The sequence below is a fragment of the Nerophis ophidion genome, linkage group LG17, assembly GCF_033978795.1.
Source record: "Nerophis ophidion isolate RoL-2023_Sa linkage group LG17, RoL_Noph_v1.0, whole genome shotgun sequence".
NCBI classification, from domain to species: Eukaryota; Metazoa; Chordata; class Actinopteri; order Syngnathiformes; family Syngnathidae; genus Nerophis; species Nerophis ophidion.
The window spans coordinates 9,065,482-9,085,136 of NC_084627.1; the positions used below are offsets into that span (position 1 = coordinate 9,065,482).

Here is a 19,655-nt window from a genome sequence, read left to right on the forward strand (position 1 = left end):
TGAAAAACCCCAATTTAGTTTTTTAGTTTCTTCACCAGCTGATCAATAAAAGGTTTAAAAGTGAGCGAGTGAATGAAAACACCAATGTATTTATATTCATGCACCACTTCTATGACCTTCAAGAGTGAGTTTGAGGCAGCTTCCTATGTTTGGACCGCATAGGTTTTGTCTTGTCAGCATTGAGAACCAGTTTTGAGTCAAAAAGGGAATTCTGCACGGCCTTTTTGCAGCTTGTAGATGCTTGTGTTCACGTGTCAGTGTGTTAAAGGCCTACTGAAATGAGATGTTCTTATTTAAACGGGGATAGCAGGTCTATTCTATGTGTCATACTTGATCATTTTGCGATATTGCCATATTTTTGCTGAAAGGATTTAGTAGAGAACATCCACGATAAAGTTCGGAAGTAGCAGACGATGTGCGCGTGACGTCACGGGTTGTGGAGCTCCTCACATCTGAACATTGTTTACAATCATGGCCACCAGCAGCGAGAGCGATTCGGACCGAGAAAGCGACGATTTCCCCATTAATTTGAGCGAGGATGAAAGATTCGTGGATGAGGAAAGTGAGAGTGAATGACTAGAAAGAAAAAAAAAAGACTACAGTGGGAGCGATTCAGATGTTATTAGACAAATTTACTAGGATAATTCTGGAAAATCCATCCATCCATCCATCTTCTTCCGCTTATCCGAGGTCGGGTCGCGGGGGCAACAGCCTAAGCAGGGAAACCCAGACTTCCCTCTCCCCAGCCACTTCGTCTAGCTCTTCCCGGGGGATCCCGAGGCGTTCCCAGGCCAGCCCGGAGACATAGTCTTCCCAACGTGTCCTGGGTCTTCCCCGTGGCCTCCTACCGGTTGGACGTGCCCTAAACACCTCCCTAGGGAGGCGTTCGGGTGGCATCCTGACCAGATGCCCGAACCACCTCATCTGGCTCCTCTCGATGTGAAGGAGCAGCGGCTTTACTTTTTAGTTTACTGAATTGCAATTTTAAATTACCAGCGGAAGTATCAAGCTAAAACGTCGCGTGACGTCACGCATTGTAGAGCACATTTTGTTCCAGCACCGTTCACAGCTATAAGTCGTCTGTTTTCATTGCATAATTCCACAGTATTATGGACAACTGTGTTGCTGAATCTTTTGCAATTTGTTCAATGAACAATGGAGACATCAAAGAAGAAAGCTGTAGATGGGAAGCGGTGTACTGCAGCCGCCTTTAGCAACACGAACACAGCCGGTGTTTCATTGTTTACATTCCCGAAAGATGACGGTGAAGCTTTACTATGGAACAGAGATGTCAAGCGAACACTGTTGGATTGGACCACACACACAAAGTACAGTGTATTATGAAGCGATCATTTCGAAAGATCGTGTTTCGAAGAGGGTCCCTTGCGAAGGGCGGAGATGGGCATCGCCACCACCCGTCGACTGGTGCTGAAGAAAGGTGCGGGGCCGACCTTCAGGTTGTACAGGTACGACCATATAATCTCACTAAAATACTAGTAACACAATAAGCAGATAAGGGATTTTCTCACCCTATCTCCCTTAGAGATAGGGTGAGAACACCAGTCGACGGGTGGTGGCGATGCCCATCTCCGCCCTTCGCAAGGGACCCTCTTCGAAACACGATCTTTCGAAATGATCGCTGCATAATACACTGTACTTTGTGTGTGTGGTCCAATCTAACCGTGTTCGCTTGACCGCTCTGTTCCATAGTAAAACTTCACCGTCATCTTTCGGGAATGTAAACAATGAAACACCGGCTGTGTTTGTGTTGCTAAAGGCGGCCGCAATACACCGCTTCCCATCTACAGCTTTCTTCTTTGATGTCTCCATTGTTCATTGAACAAATTGCAAAAGATTCAGCAACACAGTTGTCCATAATACTGTGGAATTATGTGATGAAAACAGACGACTTATAGCTGTGAACGGCGCTGGAACAAAATGTGCTCTACAATGCGTGACGTCACGCGACGTTTTAGCTTGATACTTCCGCCGGAAATTTAAAATTGCAATTTAGTAAACTAAAGCGGCCGTATTGGCATGTGTTGCAATGTTAATATTTCATCATTGATATATAAACTATCAGACTGCGTGGTCGCTAGTAGTGGCTTTCAGTAGGCCTTTAAGCTTGGTCTTTTCTTGGACTTTAGTAAAGTCATTGACAAAAGGTAAATAGGCTACTAGGAGCTAGCAGCTACACAACAGCTAAGCACACAGTAGCAAACAAGCTAGACATATGTTATAAGTGTCCTTAATTAAACAACACTGAAGTCTAAGGCCATGTCCACACCAGTTTCAAAAACACATATTTGGGCTTAAAACAATCTCCAGCCACAAAAGTGTTTGTGTCTACACACAAACACACACACCTGCTGTCATGCACTTTTTGTCCAATCAGAAGCCTGACAAAAGCAGCAATAGCAGACTTAGTGACATTATATACCTTTATGTTTATTTTGATACACTTTAGACCAGGGGTGTCCAAAGTGAAGCCCGCAGCTAATTATTTACCAGCCCTCCACACATTCTGGAAATTTTATTGCAAAAATAAAAAAAAGACATAAAAAAAGTGGAGTGAGGTGAAATCTAACGATAAAAAGTTGCTATTTTTTCCACACAGTTTTGTCTATCTTAATTTTTTCTTTTTTTGCCATTAATCCCCTCCCAAAAAAATGTTTAAAAAAAATCAACCTTCATTTACTTCAAATATTTTACTTGAAAATTTTGTGTGGAACAAATAGCATATATTGTGTGTTTGCCATATAAATACAATGTTTTCTTTGACAAAAGAGCGTCAAAAAAAAACCAAAATAATAGTTAAAATGTAAAAATTGACAGATATATCTGAAGTTGATTGAAGTTGATCTCGTAACTTAAGTGTTGAAAGTAAAAAAATTTTATAATAATACAAATGTATCACTTTATGAGTGGGGGACCATTTGGACCCCAAAGATATTTAGTGGGATTTTATTTATCTTTTCTGTTATTATTCAAAAATAATAATGAATTAAAATGGATGGTGTCCTGAATTATTGATCTTTTTAGGGCTCCAATTACTTCACATCAAACATTGCTTTCTGAATGTTTTGGGCGGTGGGGGGGGAACACTGCATATTTCAGTTTTAATATAAAAAACTAAGTTGTCTTTGATTGAAAAGGCATAATTATTATTTATTTTTAACTTTATATCAACCTGAAGTTGATATAGAGATTTAGTGTAAATATTAAATAAAAATGAAAAAAAAAAAAAAAAGATAATTTGACTTGTTTTTAACATTTTAATGACAGAGACCCTTTATTGTCCCTAGGCGCCCTAAAAGTAAAAAACAAAAAAAAAATCCATATATTTGGTTATGGTGTAAAAATTAAAAATATAAAATTGGCCCCAGCATGGTTTTAAGTTTTCAGTGTGCGGCACTCAGTGGAAAAAGTTTGGACACCCCTGCTTTAGGTCTGTGGGACCCGTTTTCATTTTTTATTAAAAGAAAAATTATACAATTAATTAGGGATGTCGGATAATATTGAACTGCTAATATTATCGGCCTTTAAATGCTTTAAAATGTAATATTGAAAATTATTTGTATCTGTTTCAAAAAGTAAAATGTATAACTTTTTAACACAGACTTTTTAACCTTAAAGGCACTGCCTTTGCATGCCGGCCCAATCACATAATATCTACGGCTTTTTACACACACAAGTGAATGCCATGCATACTTGGTCAACAGCCATACAGGTCACACTGAGGGTGGCCGTATAAACAACCTTAACACGGTTACAAATATGCGGCACACTGTGAACCCACACCAAACAAGAATGACAAACACATTTCGGGAGAACCTCCGCACCGTAACACAACATAAACACGACAGAACAAATACCCAGGACCCCTTGCAGCACTAACTCTTCCAGGACACTACAATATACACCCCCCGCTACCCCGCACCTCAACCTCCTCATGCTCTCTCAGGGATAGCATGTCCCAAATTCCAAGCTGCTGTTTTGAGGCATGTTAAAAAATATAATGCACTTTGTGACTTCAATAATAAATATGGCAGTGCCATGTTGGCGCTTTTTTCCATGACTGGAGTTGATTTATTTTGGAAAACCTTGTTACATTGTTTAATGCATCCAGCGGGGCATCACAACAAAATTAGGCATATAAATGTGTTCATTCCACCACTGTATATATCTGTATCGGTTGATATCGGTAATTAAGAGTTGGACAATATTGCAATATCGGCAAAAAAAACATTATTGGACATCTCTACAATTTATTCATTTTTCAAACCGAGACTCTTTGACTTTGGCTCATTTTCTGTGAAGAACATATCAGAGTACATATATAATGACCACCATACACCCCCACCCCCTGCAAATTTTTATTACATATAAGATGTCTGGGTTCAACTCTTCTAGGAAGGCTGTCCACAAGGTTGCGGAGTGTGTTTATAGGAATATTCCACCATTCTTCCAAAAGCGCATTGGTGATGTCACACACTGATGTTGGTGGCATTCTCCGTTCTAATTAATCCCAAAGGTGTTCCGTTGGGTTCAGGTCAGGACTCTGTGCAGGCCAGTCAAGTTCATCCACACTAAACTCCGTCATCCATGTGTCTATGGATCTTGCTTTAAACTGTTCCCACAAGGTTGGGAGCATGGAATTGTCCAACATTTTTAGGTATCCTGGAGCATCTTAAGTCCTTTTCACTTAAACTAAGGGGCCACGCCCACTCCTGAAAACCAACCCCACACCATAATTCCTCTTCCACCAAATGTAGCATTATCCTGGCAACCTCCAAACCTAGACTTGTCCATCTGATTGCCAGATGGAAAAGCGTGTTTCATGACTCTAGAACAGTGGTTCTTAGCCTGGGTTGGATCGAACCCTAGGGGTTTGGTGAGTCGGCCTCAGGGGTTCGGCAGAGGTCAAAACACACCCTACTCATCGTCTCAATAAAAACTTCTCCCTATCGGCGTATTACGGATAGGGCAACAGCAGAAGTCACACTGACTTGCAGGTGTGAGTTTATGCAGTCTAGTGTGAGTTTAGTGTCTGTTTTCTTCTTTGAACCATTAATTAGTTGCTTATTAACGTGCAAATTAGTAACATATTGGCTCTTAATTAGTCATTATTAAGTACTTATTAATGCATTATTCGGCACGGTCTAATTCTAACCCTAACCAAATAACTCCAAATTACGTCTTTGTTACTTAGAATATGTTCTCCATTCTAAAGTTTTACCAAAAACACATTTTTTCTTGAATTAAAAAAAACATTTTATTTTTCACTGAGAAGGGTTCAGTGAATGCGCATATGGAACTAATGGGGTTCGGTACCTCCAACAAGGTTAAGAACCACTGCCCTAGAGTCCAGTGACGACGTGCTTTACACCACTGCATCCCACGCTTTGCATTGGACTTGCTGATGTATGGCTTAGGTGCAGCTGCCCGGCCCTGGAAACCCATTCCACGAAGCTCTCTGCGTACTGTACGTGGGCTAATTGGAAGGTCACGTGAAGTTTGGAGCTCTGTAGCAACTGAGTGTGCAGAAAGTCTTTGCGCTATTCGCTTTAGCATCCGCCGACCGTTCTCTGTCACTTTACGTGGACTATCACTTGATGGCTGAGTTGCTGTTGTTCCCAAACTCTTCACTTTTTTTTAATAATAAAGTTAACTTTGGAATATCAATCAATCAATCAATGTTTACTTATATAGCCCTAAATCACTAGTGTCTCAAAGGGCTGCACAAACCACCACGACATCCTCGGTAGGCCCACATAAGGGCAAGGAAAACTCACACCCAGTGGGACATCGGTGACAATAATGACTATGAGAACCTTAGAGAGGAGGAAAGCAATGGATGTCGAGCGGGTCTAACATGATACTGTGAAAGTTCAATCCACAATGGATCCAACACAGTCGCGAGAGTCCAGTCCAAAGCGGATCCAACACAGCAGCGAGAGTCCCGTTCACAGCGGAGCCAGCAGGAAACCATCCCAAGCGGAGGCGGATCAGCAGCGCAGAGATGTCCCCAGCCGATACACAGGCAAGCAGTACATGGCCACCGGATCGGACCGGACCCCCTCCACAGGGGAGAGTGGGACATAGGAGAAAAAGAAAAGAGGCGGCAGATCAACTGGTCTAAAAAGGGAGTCTATTTAAAGGCTAGAGTATACAAATGAGTTTTAAGGTGAGACTTAAATGCTTCTACTGAGGTGGCATCTCGAACTGTTACCGGGAGGGCATTCCAGAGTACTGGAGCCCGAACGGAAAACGCTCTATAGCCCGCAGACTTTTTTTGGGCTTTGGGAATCACTAACAAGCTGGAGTCCTTTGAACGCAGATTTCTTGCCGGGACATATGGTACAATACAATCGGCAAGATAGGATGGAGCTAGACCGTGTAGTATTTTATACGTAAGTAGTAAAAACCTTAAAGTCACATCTTAAGTGCACAGGAAGCCAGTGCAGGTGAGTCAGTATAGGTATATATGTATGTATATATGTATATAAAGGTATATACAGTACAGGTATATATGTATGTATATATGTATATAAAGGTATATACAGTATAGGTATATATGTATGTATATATGTATATAAAGGTATATACAGTACAGGTATATATGTATGTATATATGTATATAAAGGTATATACAGTATAGGTATATATGTATGTATATATGTATATAAAGGTATATACAGTATAGGTATATATGTATGTATATATGTATATAAAGGTATATACAGTACAGGTATATATGTATGTATATATGTATATAAAGGTATATACAGTATAGGTATATATGTATGTATATATGTATATAAAGGTATATACAGTATAGGTATATATGTATGTATATAAAGGTATATACAGTACAGGTATATATGTATGTATATGTGTGTATAAAGGTATATACAGTATAGGTATATATGTATGTATATATGTATATAAAGGTATATACAGTACAGGCGTAATATGATCAAACTTTCTTGTTCTTGTCAAAAGTCTAGCAGCCGCATTTTGTACCAACTGTAATCTTTTAATGCTAGACATGGGGAGTGAGGAAATTTCAGGACTGGATTTGTTGCACAGGTGGCATCCTATGACAGTTCCACGCTGGAAATCACTGAGAGCGGCCCGTTCTTTCACAAATGTTTGCAGAAACAGCCTCCATGCCTAAGTGCTGGGTTATACACACCAAGTTATTAGGACACCTGATTCTCATTATTTGGACGGGTGGCCAAATACTTTTGGCAATCTAGTGTAAGTATGTGTTTATTAGATGTCTGTGTTCTTGTGGACTTGGCCTAAAACAGCACATTTGTCAATATAAACAAGTGTACACAAATGATAGTTTCTTTGTACAGAAAGATACAAGAAGTAACCTCTTGGAAAGTAACTAGTAACAAACGTGTCCACATAATTCAACTTACTGTCAAGGTTAGTTTGTGACAAACCCCAAGATGCAAAGAAGGAAGCAGGCATTGAGTGAGAAAACATGATTTAATCTATAACACCAAAACAAAACCAAACAAAGGGTACAACAAAAAGCGCGCACAAGGCGTATAACAAACTAGGCTATAAACAATCAAAACTGGAAGCAGGGAACAAAAGACAGTAAGCTACACAAAGCTACCAAATGAGCGACAATACATGCCAATAATCCAGCACGGACTGGAGGAGAAAACTGGTCTAAATAGGAACGGGCTGATTGACACCAGGTGTGGTCAGATGCCAATCAGCCGCAGCACTCAGGGAGAAAGACAGGAAACCAACAAAATAAGAGCGCTGACAGGAAACACTACACACACAGAGGAAACAAAGACAAATGCTGAGGAAAAAACTAAAACATTCAAACTGTCAGGGACAAGCCTGCCGTCATGGTGTCGCCTGAACACAAATCAACACTCCGCTCTTATAAAGTTGGGGGTTTTCATACAGTTTTTTTATTCATACAGCACATTTCCGTGCTGCACAGACATCGGACGGATGAATAAAACACAGAAGTAAAATATACCTTCAAAGAAGTGCAGAATATATCACCTAAAATACTACAATGTGATAAATAAACAAAGGTTAAAAGAAGAAATAAAAACATCCAAGCTATCCGGTCTAACTGGATTTGAATGCCAGGGAGTGAAAATAGTTGCCATGGTTTTATGTTTGAGTATTTGATTTGATGCAGCCTTTTCTAACTTTCCACTCTGCAAAATAAAAGTATGTACTGATATCACATCAAATTAATATGAGTATGGTCCCACACCCGAGACATCACATTAATATGAGTATGGTCCCACACCCGAGGGTCCGATACTGGTATTGAAGGTCCAAAAGTTGCAATGCAACACCTCTGGTTGCTATATGTGGTGTGTAGTTTGTTGATGTTTTTCTGTAGTTTGGACACAAAATCAAAGCAAGAGGATTTGAAGTTGACATGGAAATTGTTATGAAACTGGGAAACTGATACTTTACATGTGAGATTGGAATTTGCATACTAATGAGGGTGGGCGTGTCTTATTAAAGTAACTTTGGGTTTTGTTTTTGCAGCGAGAAGCTTCAATGTTGCCAAAGCTGAAGCCATGATCCGCAAGGTTTGTCTATGTCTTTTTTGTCATGTGGCGCAGCACTATTATCACTTTGAGGTGTGTGTGTGTGTGTCTCTCTCTCTACCCTAACACGAAGAAGGAAAAGTATCTTCCATATGAGGAGGTGTGAACAAGTGATGACATAAATCATGCTCCCAATAAGATTGCATCTAATAGACAATGTCTCATTTGCACCCCTGCTGGTGACATGAGGGTGGTCCCAAAAAGGAGGGATTTGTCAAATTGACTGTCGGGTTTTAAAAGTGCTCCCCCTCTGGTCAACATATGAAATAACAAGTGTGTGTAAGAAATTGAAATGCGCCCCCTTTGACCACAATTAATAAAAATAAAAAAGTATATAGAGACAAACTAATAAATTGAAGTAAATAATGAATATTAAAAATCAAATACAAACAAAACATTTTTTTTACATAACTAAAAGCAGTCTTTTTCTTACAATGTGTCGACTTTTTTCTTATAAAGTTGGGAAATATTTGTCATATTCTTTCTTTTTCAGTAATATTGCATTATTTTATCGAAAAATTATTACTTTTTTTATGTAAAATTATTAGTTTTAATGCAAAAGGGTGACATTTGTCATTTAAAATTCTGACTTTTATCACAATATTGCCGTTTTTTGTTCTTGTAAAATAGTGAACATTTTTGAGTGAAATTATGACTTTTTGTCATAGTTTTGCCGAGAAAATTTCCAATTATTATTTTAATATTGTCAACATTTTTAAGTTTTCTTATAAAATTGTGACTTTTGTCAACTAAAATTTAGAACTTTCATAAAATTGCCAAATTTTTTTGCTCTTTTTGTAAAATTGCAACTGTTATTGAGTAAAATTCCAACTTTTATCATAATAATGCACAATGTTCAGTTTTTTTTTTAAATGTTGACGTGCGATGAGTAAAATTACAACTTATTAGAATACTGCCAAAATTCCAAGTTTTTCTTATGAAATTGTGACCTTTTTCCTGTGAAATTCCAACTCATTTTTCAAAATTTTTTTTGTATTTGCATAGTTTATATATTAATTATTCATCAAAATCAAAAAGGAGGGATTTTTCAAATTGACTGTGTCTGTTTTTTCAGTGCTCCACCTCTGGTCAGCATATGAAATAACAAGTGTGTGTAAGAAATTGAAATGCGCCCCCTTTGGCCACAATTATTAAATAAATATGCATGAAGAGACAAACTGTAATAACTTGAAGTAAATAATGAATATTAAAAACCAATTACAAACAAAACATTTTCTTTTTAAAATAACTAAAATCAGTCTTTTTCTTACAATGTGTCGACTTTTTTCTTATAAAGTTGGGAACTATTTGTCATATTCTTTCTGTTTCAGTAATATTGCATTATTTTATCGCAAAATTATTACTTTTTTTATGTAAAATTATTAGTTTTAATGCAAAAGGGTGACATTTGTCATTTAAAATTCTGACTTTTATCACAATATTGCCGTTTTTTGTTCTTGTAAAATAGTGAAAATTTTTGAGTGAAATTATGACTTTTTGTCATAGTTTTGCCAAGAAAATTTCCAATTATTATTTTGATATTGTCAACATTTTTAAGTTTTCTTATAAAATTGTGACTTTTGTCGAGTAAAATTTAGAATTTTCATAAAATTGCCAAAAATTTTAGCTTTTCTTGTAAAATTGCAACTGTTATTGAGGAAAATTCCAGCTTTTATCATAGTAATGCACAATGTTCAGTTTTTCTTTAAAAATTTTGACTTGCATTGAGTAAAATTACAACTTATTACAATACTGCCAAAATTCCAAATTTTTCTTATGAAATTGTGACCTTTTTCCTGTGAAATTCCAACTCGTTTTTCACAAAAAATGTTTTGTATTTGCACAGTGTATATATTAATTAATCATGAAAATCAAAAAGGAGGTATTTTTCAAATTGACTGTGTGTCGGTTTTATCAGTGCACCACCTCTGGTCAGCATATGAAATAACAAGTGTGTGTAAGAAATTGAAATGCGCTCCTTTTGACCACAATTATTAAATAAATATGCATGAAGACACAAACTGTAATAACTTGAAGTAAATAATGAATATTAAAAACCAATTACAAACAAAACATTTTCTTTTTAAAATAACTAAAATCAGTCTTTTTCTTACAATGTGTCGACTTTTTTCTTATAAAGTTGGGAACTATTTCTCATATTCTTTCTGTTTCAGTAATATTACATAATTTTATCGAAAAATTATCACTTTTTCAGTTAAAATTATTAGTTTTTAATGCAAAAGGGTAACATTTGTCATTTAAAATTCTGACTTTTATCACAATATTGCCGCTTTTTGTTCCTGTAAAAAAGTGACATTTTTTGAGTGAAACTATGACTTTTTGTCAAAGTTTTGCCAAGAAAATTTCCAATTATTATTTTAATATTGTCAACATTTTTAAGTTTTCTTATAAAATTGTGACTTTTGTCGACTAACATTTAGAACTTTCATAAAATTGCCAAATTTTTTTGCTCTTCTTGTAAAATTGCAACTGTTATTGAGTAAAATTCCAACTTTTATTATAACAATGCACAATGTTCAGTTTTTCTTTAAAAATTTTGACTTGCATTGAGTAAAATTACAACTTATTACAATACTGCCAAAATTCCAAATTTTTCTTATGAAATTGTGACCTTTTTCCTGTGAAATTCCAACTCGTTTTTCACAAAAAAATGTTTGTATTTGCACAGTTTATATATTAATTATTCATCAAAATCAAAAAGGAGGGATTTTTCAAATTGACTGTGTGTCGTTTTTTTCAGTGCTCCACCTCTGGTCAGCATATGAAATAACAAGTGTGTGTAAGAAATTGAAATGCGCCCCCTTTGGCCACAATTATTAAATATGCATGAAGTCACAAACTGTAATAACTTGAAGTAAATAATGAATATTAAAAACCAATTACAAAATTTTTTTTTTTTTTAAATAACTAAAAGCAGTCTTTTTCTTACAATGTGTCAACTTTTGTCTTATAAAGTTGGGAACTTTTTCTTATATTCTTTCTGTTTCAGTAATATTGCATTATATTATCGAAAAATGATTGCTTTTTTTATGTAAAATTATTACTTTTAATGCAAAATGGTGACATTTGTCATTTAAAATTCTGACTTATCACAATATTGCCGTTTTTTATTCTTGAAAATTAGTGACATTTTTTGAGTGAAACTATGACTTTTCGTCATAATTTTGCCAAGAAAAATTCAGATTATTTTAATATTGTCTAAATTTTTAAGTTTTCTTATAAAATTGTGACTTTTGTCGACTAAAATTTAGAATTTTCATAAAATTGCCAAAATTTTTTGCTTTTCTTGCAAAATTGCAACTGTTATTGAGTAAAATTCCAGCTTTTATTATAACAATGCACAATGTTCAGTTTTTCTTTAAAAATTTTGACTTGCATTGAGTAAAATTACAACTTATTACAATACTGCCAAAATTCCAAGTTTTTCTTATGAAATTGTGACATTTTTCACAAGTTTTTTTTTTGTATTTGCACGGTGTATATATTAATTAATCATCAAAATCAAAAAGGAGGGATTTTTCAAATTGACTGTGTGTCGGTTTTATCAGTGCTCCACCTCTGGTCAGCATATGAAATAACAAGTGTGTGTAAGAAATTGAAATGCGCTCCTTTTGACCACAATTATTAAATAAATATGCATGAAGACACAAACTGTAATAACTTGAAGTAAATAATGAATATTAAAAACCAATTACAAAAGATTTTTTTTTTAAAAATAACTAAAAGCAGTCTTTTTCTTACAATGTGTCAACTTTAGTCTTATAAATTTCGGAACTTTTTCTTATATTCTTTCAGTTTCAGTAATATTGCATTATATTATCGAAAAATGATTGCTTTTTTTTATGTAAAATTATTACTTTTAATGCAAAATGGTGACATTTGTCATTTAAAATTCTGACTCATCACAATATTGCCGTTTTTTATTCTTGAAAAATAGTGACATTTTTTGAGTGAAACTATGACTTTTCGTCATAATTTTGCCAAGAAAAATTCTGATTATTTTAATATTGTCTAAATTTTTAAGTTTTCTTATAAAATTGTGACTTTTGTCGAGTAAAATTTAGAATTTTCATAAAATTGCCAATATGTTTTGCTTTTCTTGTAAAATTGCAACTGTTATTGAGTAAAATTCCAGCTTTTATTATAACAATGCACAATGTTCAGTTTTTCTTTAAAAATTTTGACTTGCATTGAGTAAAATTACAACTTATTAGAATACTGCCAAAATTCCAAATTTTTCTTATGAAATTGTGACCTTTTTCCTGTGAAATTCCAACTCGTTTTTCACAAAAAATTTTTTGTATTTGCACAGTTTATATATTAATTATTCATCAAAATCAAAAAGGAGGGATTTTTCAAATTGACTGTGTGTCGTTTTTTTCAGTGCTCCACCTCTGGTCAGCATATGAAATAACAAGTGTGTGTAAGAAATTGAAATGCGCCCCCTTTGGCCACAATTATTAAATAAATATGCATGAAGTCACAAACTGTAATAACTTGAAGTAAATAATGAATATTAAAAACCAATTACAAAAGTTTTTTTTTTTTTAAATAACTAAAAGCAGTCTTTTTCTTACAATGTGTCGACTTTTGTCTTATAAAGTTGGGAACTATTTCTCATATTCTTTCTGTTTCAGTAATATTGCATTATATTATCGAAAAATGATTGCTTTTTTTTATGTAAAATTATTACTTTTAATGCAAAATGGTGACATTTCTCATTTAAAATTCTGACTCATCACAATATTGCCGTTTTTTTCTTGAAAAATAGTGACATTTTTTGAGTGAAACTATGACTTTTTGTCATAATTTTGCCAAGAAAAATTCTGATTATTTTAATAATGTCTAAATTTTTAAGTTTTCTTATAAAATTGTGACTTTTGTCGAGTAAAATTTAGACTTTTCATAAAATTGCCAAAAATGTAAAGCTTTTCTTGTAAAATTTAAACTGTTGAGTAAAATTCCAACTTTTATTATAATATTGCACAATGTTCAGTTTTTCTTTAAACATTTTTGACTTGCGCTGAGTTAAATTACAACTTATTATAATACTGCCTTGTAAAATTGTGACCTTTTTCTTGTGAAATTCCAACTCATTTGTCACAAGTTTTTTAAATATTTGCATAGTTTATATATTAATTATTCATGTTGTAAATACACATCTTTATATATCTAGAAAGGCTGCTCCTAAAGAGGTAGGCATTTTTTCGAGGTTTGAAGAAGGTGTTAAATAGAATTTTGTGTGTGTGTGTGTGTGTGTGTGTGTGTGTGTGTGTGTGTGCAGCACATTGACTTCAGGAGGAAAATGAAGGTGGACACTATCATCTCCGACTGGACGCCGCCTAAGGTTGGTTGTCGTCTCTCTGTGTCGCCTTCACCGTGTTGTGACGTTCTCACGATGTCGCGGTCAGGTGATCCAGAAGTACGTGTCCGGCGGCATGTGCGGCTACGACAAAGAGGGAAGTCCGATCTGGTACGACGTGATTGGCCCGCTGGACCCCAAAGGTCTCCTGATGTCGGCCAGCAAGCAGGACTTCATGAGGACGAAGATCCGGAACATCGAGATCCTGCAGAGGGAGTGTCGGCGGCAGTCCAGCAAGGTCTGATCGTGTCCCCGCCTTGTGCCCGCCTTCCCTGACCAGTTGTTTGTGCTGACAGTTGAACAAGAACGTGGAGTCCATCACCATGGTCTACGACTGCGAGGGACTCGGCCTCAAGCACATGTGGAAGCCCGCCATCGAGACCTACGGCGAGGTTGGTTGCTGCCATCTTCTTCGCCTTTGACCCGTTACCTGTGTCTCATTGTCGCTGCGCAGATTCTCACCATGTTTGAGGAGAACTACCCGGAGGGGCTCAAGAAGGTCTTTCTCATCAAAGGTAAGATAATTAGCATGTTTGCTAACACTCTGTTGGACTTTCAATCAATCAATCAATCAAACTTTATTTAAAAAGCGCTTTTCATACATAAAAGAAATGCAACGCAAAGTGCGTTACAAAGTTTACCCATATCGGGGTGGTATAGCTCGGTTGGAGAGTGGCCGTGCCAGCAACTTGAGGGATCCAAGTTCGATCCCCGCTTCCGCCAACCTAGTCACTGCATTTGTGTCCTTGGGCAAGACACTTTACCCACCTGCTCCCAGTGCCACCCACACTGGTTTAAATGTAACTTAGATATTGGGTTTCACTATGTAAAGTGCTTTAAAGTCACTAGAGAAAAAGCGCTATATAAATATAATTCACACACAAAATATCCCCCGTTATCACATACGCACACATGGACACAGATACCAAACACAAACACACACAATATGTATATATATATATATATATTTAAGTCTCACCTTAAAACTCATTTGTATACTCTAGCCTTTAAATAGACTCCCTTTTTAGACCAGTTGATCTGCCGTTTCCTTTATTTTTTTCTCCTATGTCCCACTCTCCCTTGTGGAGGGGGTCCGGTCCGATCCGGTGGCCATGTACTGCTTGCCTGTGTATCGGCTGGGGACATCTCTGCGCTGCTGATCCGCCTCCGCTTGGGATGGTTTCCTGCTGGCTCCGCTGTGAACGGGACTCTCGCTGCTGTGTCGGATCCGCTTTGGACTGGCATCTCGCGACTGTGTTGGATCTATTATGGATTGAACTTTCACAGTATCATGTTAGACCCGCTCGACATCCATTGCTTTCCTCCTCTCCAAGGTTCTCATAGTCATCATTGTCACCGACGTCCCACTGGGTGTGAGTTTTCCTTGGCCTTATGTGGGCCTACCGAGGATGTCGTAGTGGTTTGTGCAGCCCTTTGAGACACTAGTGATTTAGGGCTATATAAGTAAACATTGATTGATTGATTGATACACATACAGTGGGGCAAAAAAGTATTTAGTCAGCCACCGATTGTGCAAGTTCTCCCACTTAAAATGATGACAGAGGTCTGTAATTTTCATCATAGGTACACTTCAACTGTGAGAGACAGAATGTGGGGAAAAAATCCAGGAATTCACATTGTAGGAATTTTAAATAATTTATTTGTAAATTATGGCGGAAAATAAGTATTTGGTCAACCATTCAAAGCTCTCACTGATGGAAGGAGGTTTTGGCTCAAAATCTCAGGATACATGGCCCCATTCATTCTTTCCTTAACACGGATCAATCGTCCTGTCCCCTTAGCAGAAAAACAGCCCCAAAGTATTCTTCTTCCTCCAAACACGACCAGTTGAGTTTATACCAAAATGGATACATGGATGATACAGCAGAGGATTGGGAGAATGTCATGTGGTCAGATGAAACCAAAATAGAACTTTTTGGTATAAACTTAACTCGTCGTATTTGGAGGAAGAAGAATACTGAGTTGCATCCCAAGAACACCATACCTACTGTGAAGCATGGGAGTGGAAACATCATGCTTAGGGGCTGTTTTTCTGCTAAGGGGACAGGACGATTGATCCGTGTTAAGGAAAGAATGAATGGGGCCATGTATCCTGAGATTTTGAGCCTAAACCTCCTTCCATTGGTGAGAGCTTGAATGGTTGACCAAATACTTATTTTCCACCATCATTTACAAAAATTACAGACCTCTGTCATCATTTTAAGTGGGAGAACTTGCACAATCGGTGGCTGACTAAATACTTCTTTGCCCCACTTTACATCCGAACATGACAATCAACAATGTCCCCACAAAGAGCATAAAAACAACTGAAATATTCTTGATTGCTAAATCAAAGTAGATGCGGGTGATATCGCTCAAAGGAAGACATGAAACTGCTACAGGAAAATACTAAAAAAAGAGAAAAAAACACCAAAATAGGAGCGCAAGACAAGAAGTAAAACACTGCACTCAGGAAAACAGCAAAAAAATGGTTATGCTTTAAAGTCAAATGCGACAACAACTTTTTACTGTCAACTGAGTTTTGTTTTTTTCATTTATTTCTGCTGGTTTTTTCAACGCAAAAAATGTGCCTTGGCTCAAAAAAGGTTGAAAACACTGCATTAGCTTCTCCGTGTTGCCCTGAGGGAGATCTTTTTGATAGTAGGCTAACACAGACACTTACATCACGTGTTGTCTTCATTGCCGCAGCTCCCATACTGTTTCCCATGGCGTACAACCTGATCAAGCACTTCCTGTGCGAGGAGACGAGACGCAAGCTCGCCGTCCTCGGAGGTAAGACCCAACTTTCTCTGTTGCCATGGAAACAGCTTAAAGGCCTACTGAAATGAGATGTTCTTATTTAAACGGGGATAGCAGGTCCATTCTATGTGTCATACTTCATCATTTCGCCATATTGCCATATTTTTGCTGAAAGGATTTAGTAGAGAACATCGACTATAAAGTTCCCAACTTTTGGTCGCTAATAAAAAAGCCTTGCCTGTACCGGAAGTAGCAGACGATGTGCGCGTGACGTCACGGGTTGTGGAGCTCATCACATCTGAACATTGTTTACAATCATGGCCACCAGCAGCGAGAGCGATTCGGACCGAGAAAGCGACGATTTCCCCATTAATTTGAGCGAGGATGAAAGGTTCGTGGATGAGGAAAGTAAGAGTGAAGGACTAGAACATGGCCCGCCGTGTAATTTCATTTGGCCCTTGAGGCAATAATAAATTAACATTAGTGCTGGCCCGCCAGTGTTATATAGTGGCGGTGCGGCTGTATCACCGCATTCAACGCTAATTTTCATACTTCCCAACCCTCCCGATTTTTCCAGGAGAATCCCGAATTTCAGTGCCCCCCCCCAAAAATCTCCCGGAGCAACCATTCTCCCAGATTTCCACCCGGACAACAATATTGGGGGCGTGCCTTAAAGGTACTGCTTTTAGCGTCCTCTACAACCTGTCGTCCCGTCCGCTTTTTCTCCATACAAACAGCGTGCAGGCCCACTCACGTAATATATGCGGCTTTTACACACACACAAGTGAATGCAAGGCATACTTGGTCAACAGCCATACAGGTCACACTGAGGGTGGCCGTATAAACACCTTTAACACTGTTACACCACACTGTGAACCCACAACAAACAAGAATGACAAATACATTTCGGGAGAACATCTGCACCGTAACACAACAGGACTAATACCCAGAACCCCTTGCAGCACTAACTCTTCCAGGACGCTACAATATACACCCCCGCTACCAACAAAACTGGATTTTGCATGTCACTAAAAAGTTATATAAGCCTTGCTTGTTCAATATTCAATGCAAAACTTGTTTGGGTCCCTATTAAAAGGTTAAGTTGTCCAACTTTGGCCCGCGGCTTTGTTCAGTTTAGAATTTTGGCCCGCTCTGTATTTGAGTTTGACACCACTGGACTAGAAAGAAAAAAAAAGACTAAACGGCAGTGTGAGCGATTCAGATGTTATTAGACAAATTTACTAGGATAATTCTGGGAAATCCCTTATCTGCTTATTGTGTTACTAGTGTTTTAGTGAGATTATATGGTCCTACTCGTACAACCAGAAGGTCGGTTCCGCACCTTTCTTCAGCACCAGTCGACGGGTGGTGGCGATGTCCATCTCTTCCCATCGCAAGGGACACTCTTCGAAACACGATCTTTCAAAATGATCGCTGCATAATACTCTGTACTTTGTGTGCGTGGTCCAATCCATTAGCAATAGTGTGCGGCAAAACAGTGGCGTAAACCTGGCACTTTTCTTAACGGAATTTGGCACAGCAGGGGGAAAAAAAAGCCGGAGGGGTGTGGCCACAGGTGTGGTGACCGCCAGTGTCTCCGAGGGAAGCCACGTTTCTCGACGAGGCAAAGGCGGCCGGTGGGGCCGGGCTGAGATTTATTATTTTTTTCCCCTCCTCCACGGTGGAAGTATCAGACGGTCAGGGGTGGCCGCTGGGAGGAGGCAAGAGAGTCAGGAACGACGCAAGCTCTCCGCTCATGTCTACGGTAAGAGCCGACTTATTACCACCGAAACCTGCCGGTTGACATGTGATAGGGAACCGTGTTCGCTTGACATCTCTGTTCCGTAGTAAAGCTTCACCTTCATCTTTCATGAAACACCGGCTGTGTTTGTGTTGCGAAAGGCGGCCACAATACACAGCTCCTCCCACTTACAGCTTTCTTCTTTGATGTCTCCATTATTTATTGAACAAATTGCAAAATATACAGCAACACATGTCCAGAATACTGTGGAATTGTGCGATTAAAAACAGACGACTTATAGCTTGGATCGGTGCTGGAACAAAATGTCCTCTACAATGCGTGACGTCACGCGTCATCATATTGCAACGTTTTCCGCGCGAAATTTAAAATTGCAATTTAGTAAACTAAAGCGGCCATATTGGCATGTGTTGCAATGTTAATATTTCATCATTGATATATAAACTATCAGACTGCATAGTAGTGGCTTTCAGTAGGCCTTTAATGAGCAAGCCGGCTGATGAAATCTACCCGGCGACAGGTCACATGACCAGGAAATGAGGATTTTAATCATTGGGATTGAACCTTGCCATTCCGGTGTGAGCAGGTAACTGGCAGGAAGTGCTGCGCAAACACGTCGACGCCGAGCAGCTCCCGGTGGCGTACGGCGGAACCCGGACCGACCCGGACGGAGACCCTCGCTGCAGAACCATGGTGAGAGCCGTACACAGCCAGTCCGCGGGCGATGATGACATCACGGCGTATGTCCTCAGATCAACTACGGCGGCACGGTGCCGAGGTCGTACTACGTGCGGGACTCCATCCAGGTCCGCTACGACGCCAGCGTCACCATCAGCCGCGGCGCCGTCCTACAGCTGGACTACGACGTCGGCGCCCCCTGCAGCCTGCTGAGGTACGCTGCACACCTCACCCCTCACCTTGGACCACAGGTGACTCTTGGCCGCCTCCCACAGGTGGCAGTTCTCCAGCGACGGCGCCGACATCGGCTTTGGTGTCTATAAACGCACGGCGGAGGGCGGCGAGCAGAAAATGGCGGCCATGTTGGAGGTTGTTCCCTGCGAACGCTACAACGCTCACCTGGTGCCCGAAGACAACGCCGTCACCTGCCCCGAACCCGGAGTGTGTGAGTGCCCGTCCGCTCGCC

The 19,655-nt window shown here is 38.6% G+C and overlaps 1 protein-coding gene across 4 annotated transcripts in view; it reads left to right on the forward strand.

The window, feature by feature from the left end:
- The window catches only part of sec14l7 (SEC14-like lipid binding 7), a 28,438-nt gene that overhangs the window by 5,568 nt on the left and 3,215 nt on the right, over positions 1 to 19,655 (forward strand). For 3 of the 4 annotated variants that reach the window (XM_061876149.1, XM_061876146.1, XM_061876147.1), the window contains 9 exons: positions 8,548 to 8,591; positions 13,915 to 13,977; positions 14,042 to 14,230; positions 14,289 to 14,384; positions 14,447 to 14,507; positions 16,702 to 16,785; positions 19,098 to 19,204; positions 19,264 to 19,403; positions 19,465 to 19,634. In XM_061876149.1, the coding sequence (XP_061732133.1) occupies positions 8,548 to 8,591; positions 13,915 to 13,977; positions 14,042 to 14,230; positions 14,289 to 14,384; positions 14,447 to 14,507; positions 16,702 to 16,785; positions 19,098 to 19,204; positions 19,264 to 19,403; positions 19,465 to 19,634 (954 nt within the window). Of the gene's footprint in view, positions 1 to 8,395; positions 8,475 to 8,547; positions 8,592 to 13,914; positions 13,978 to 14,041; positions 14,231 to 14,288; positions 14,385 to 14,446; positions 14,508 to 16,701; positions 16,786 to 19,097; positions 19,205 to 19,263; positions 19,404 to 19,464; positions 19,635 to 19,655 lie in introns of all 4 variants that reach the window. The other variant, XM_061876150.1, reaches the window with a different exon arrangement.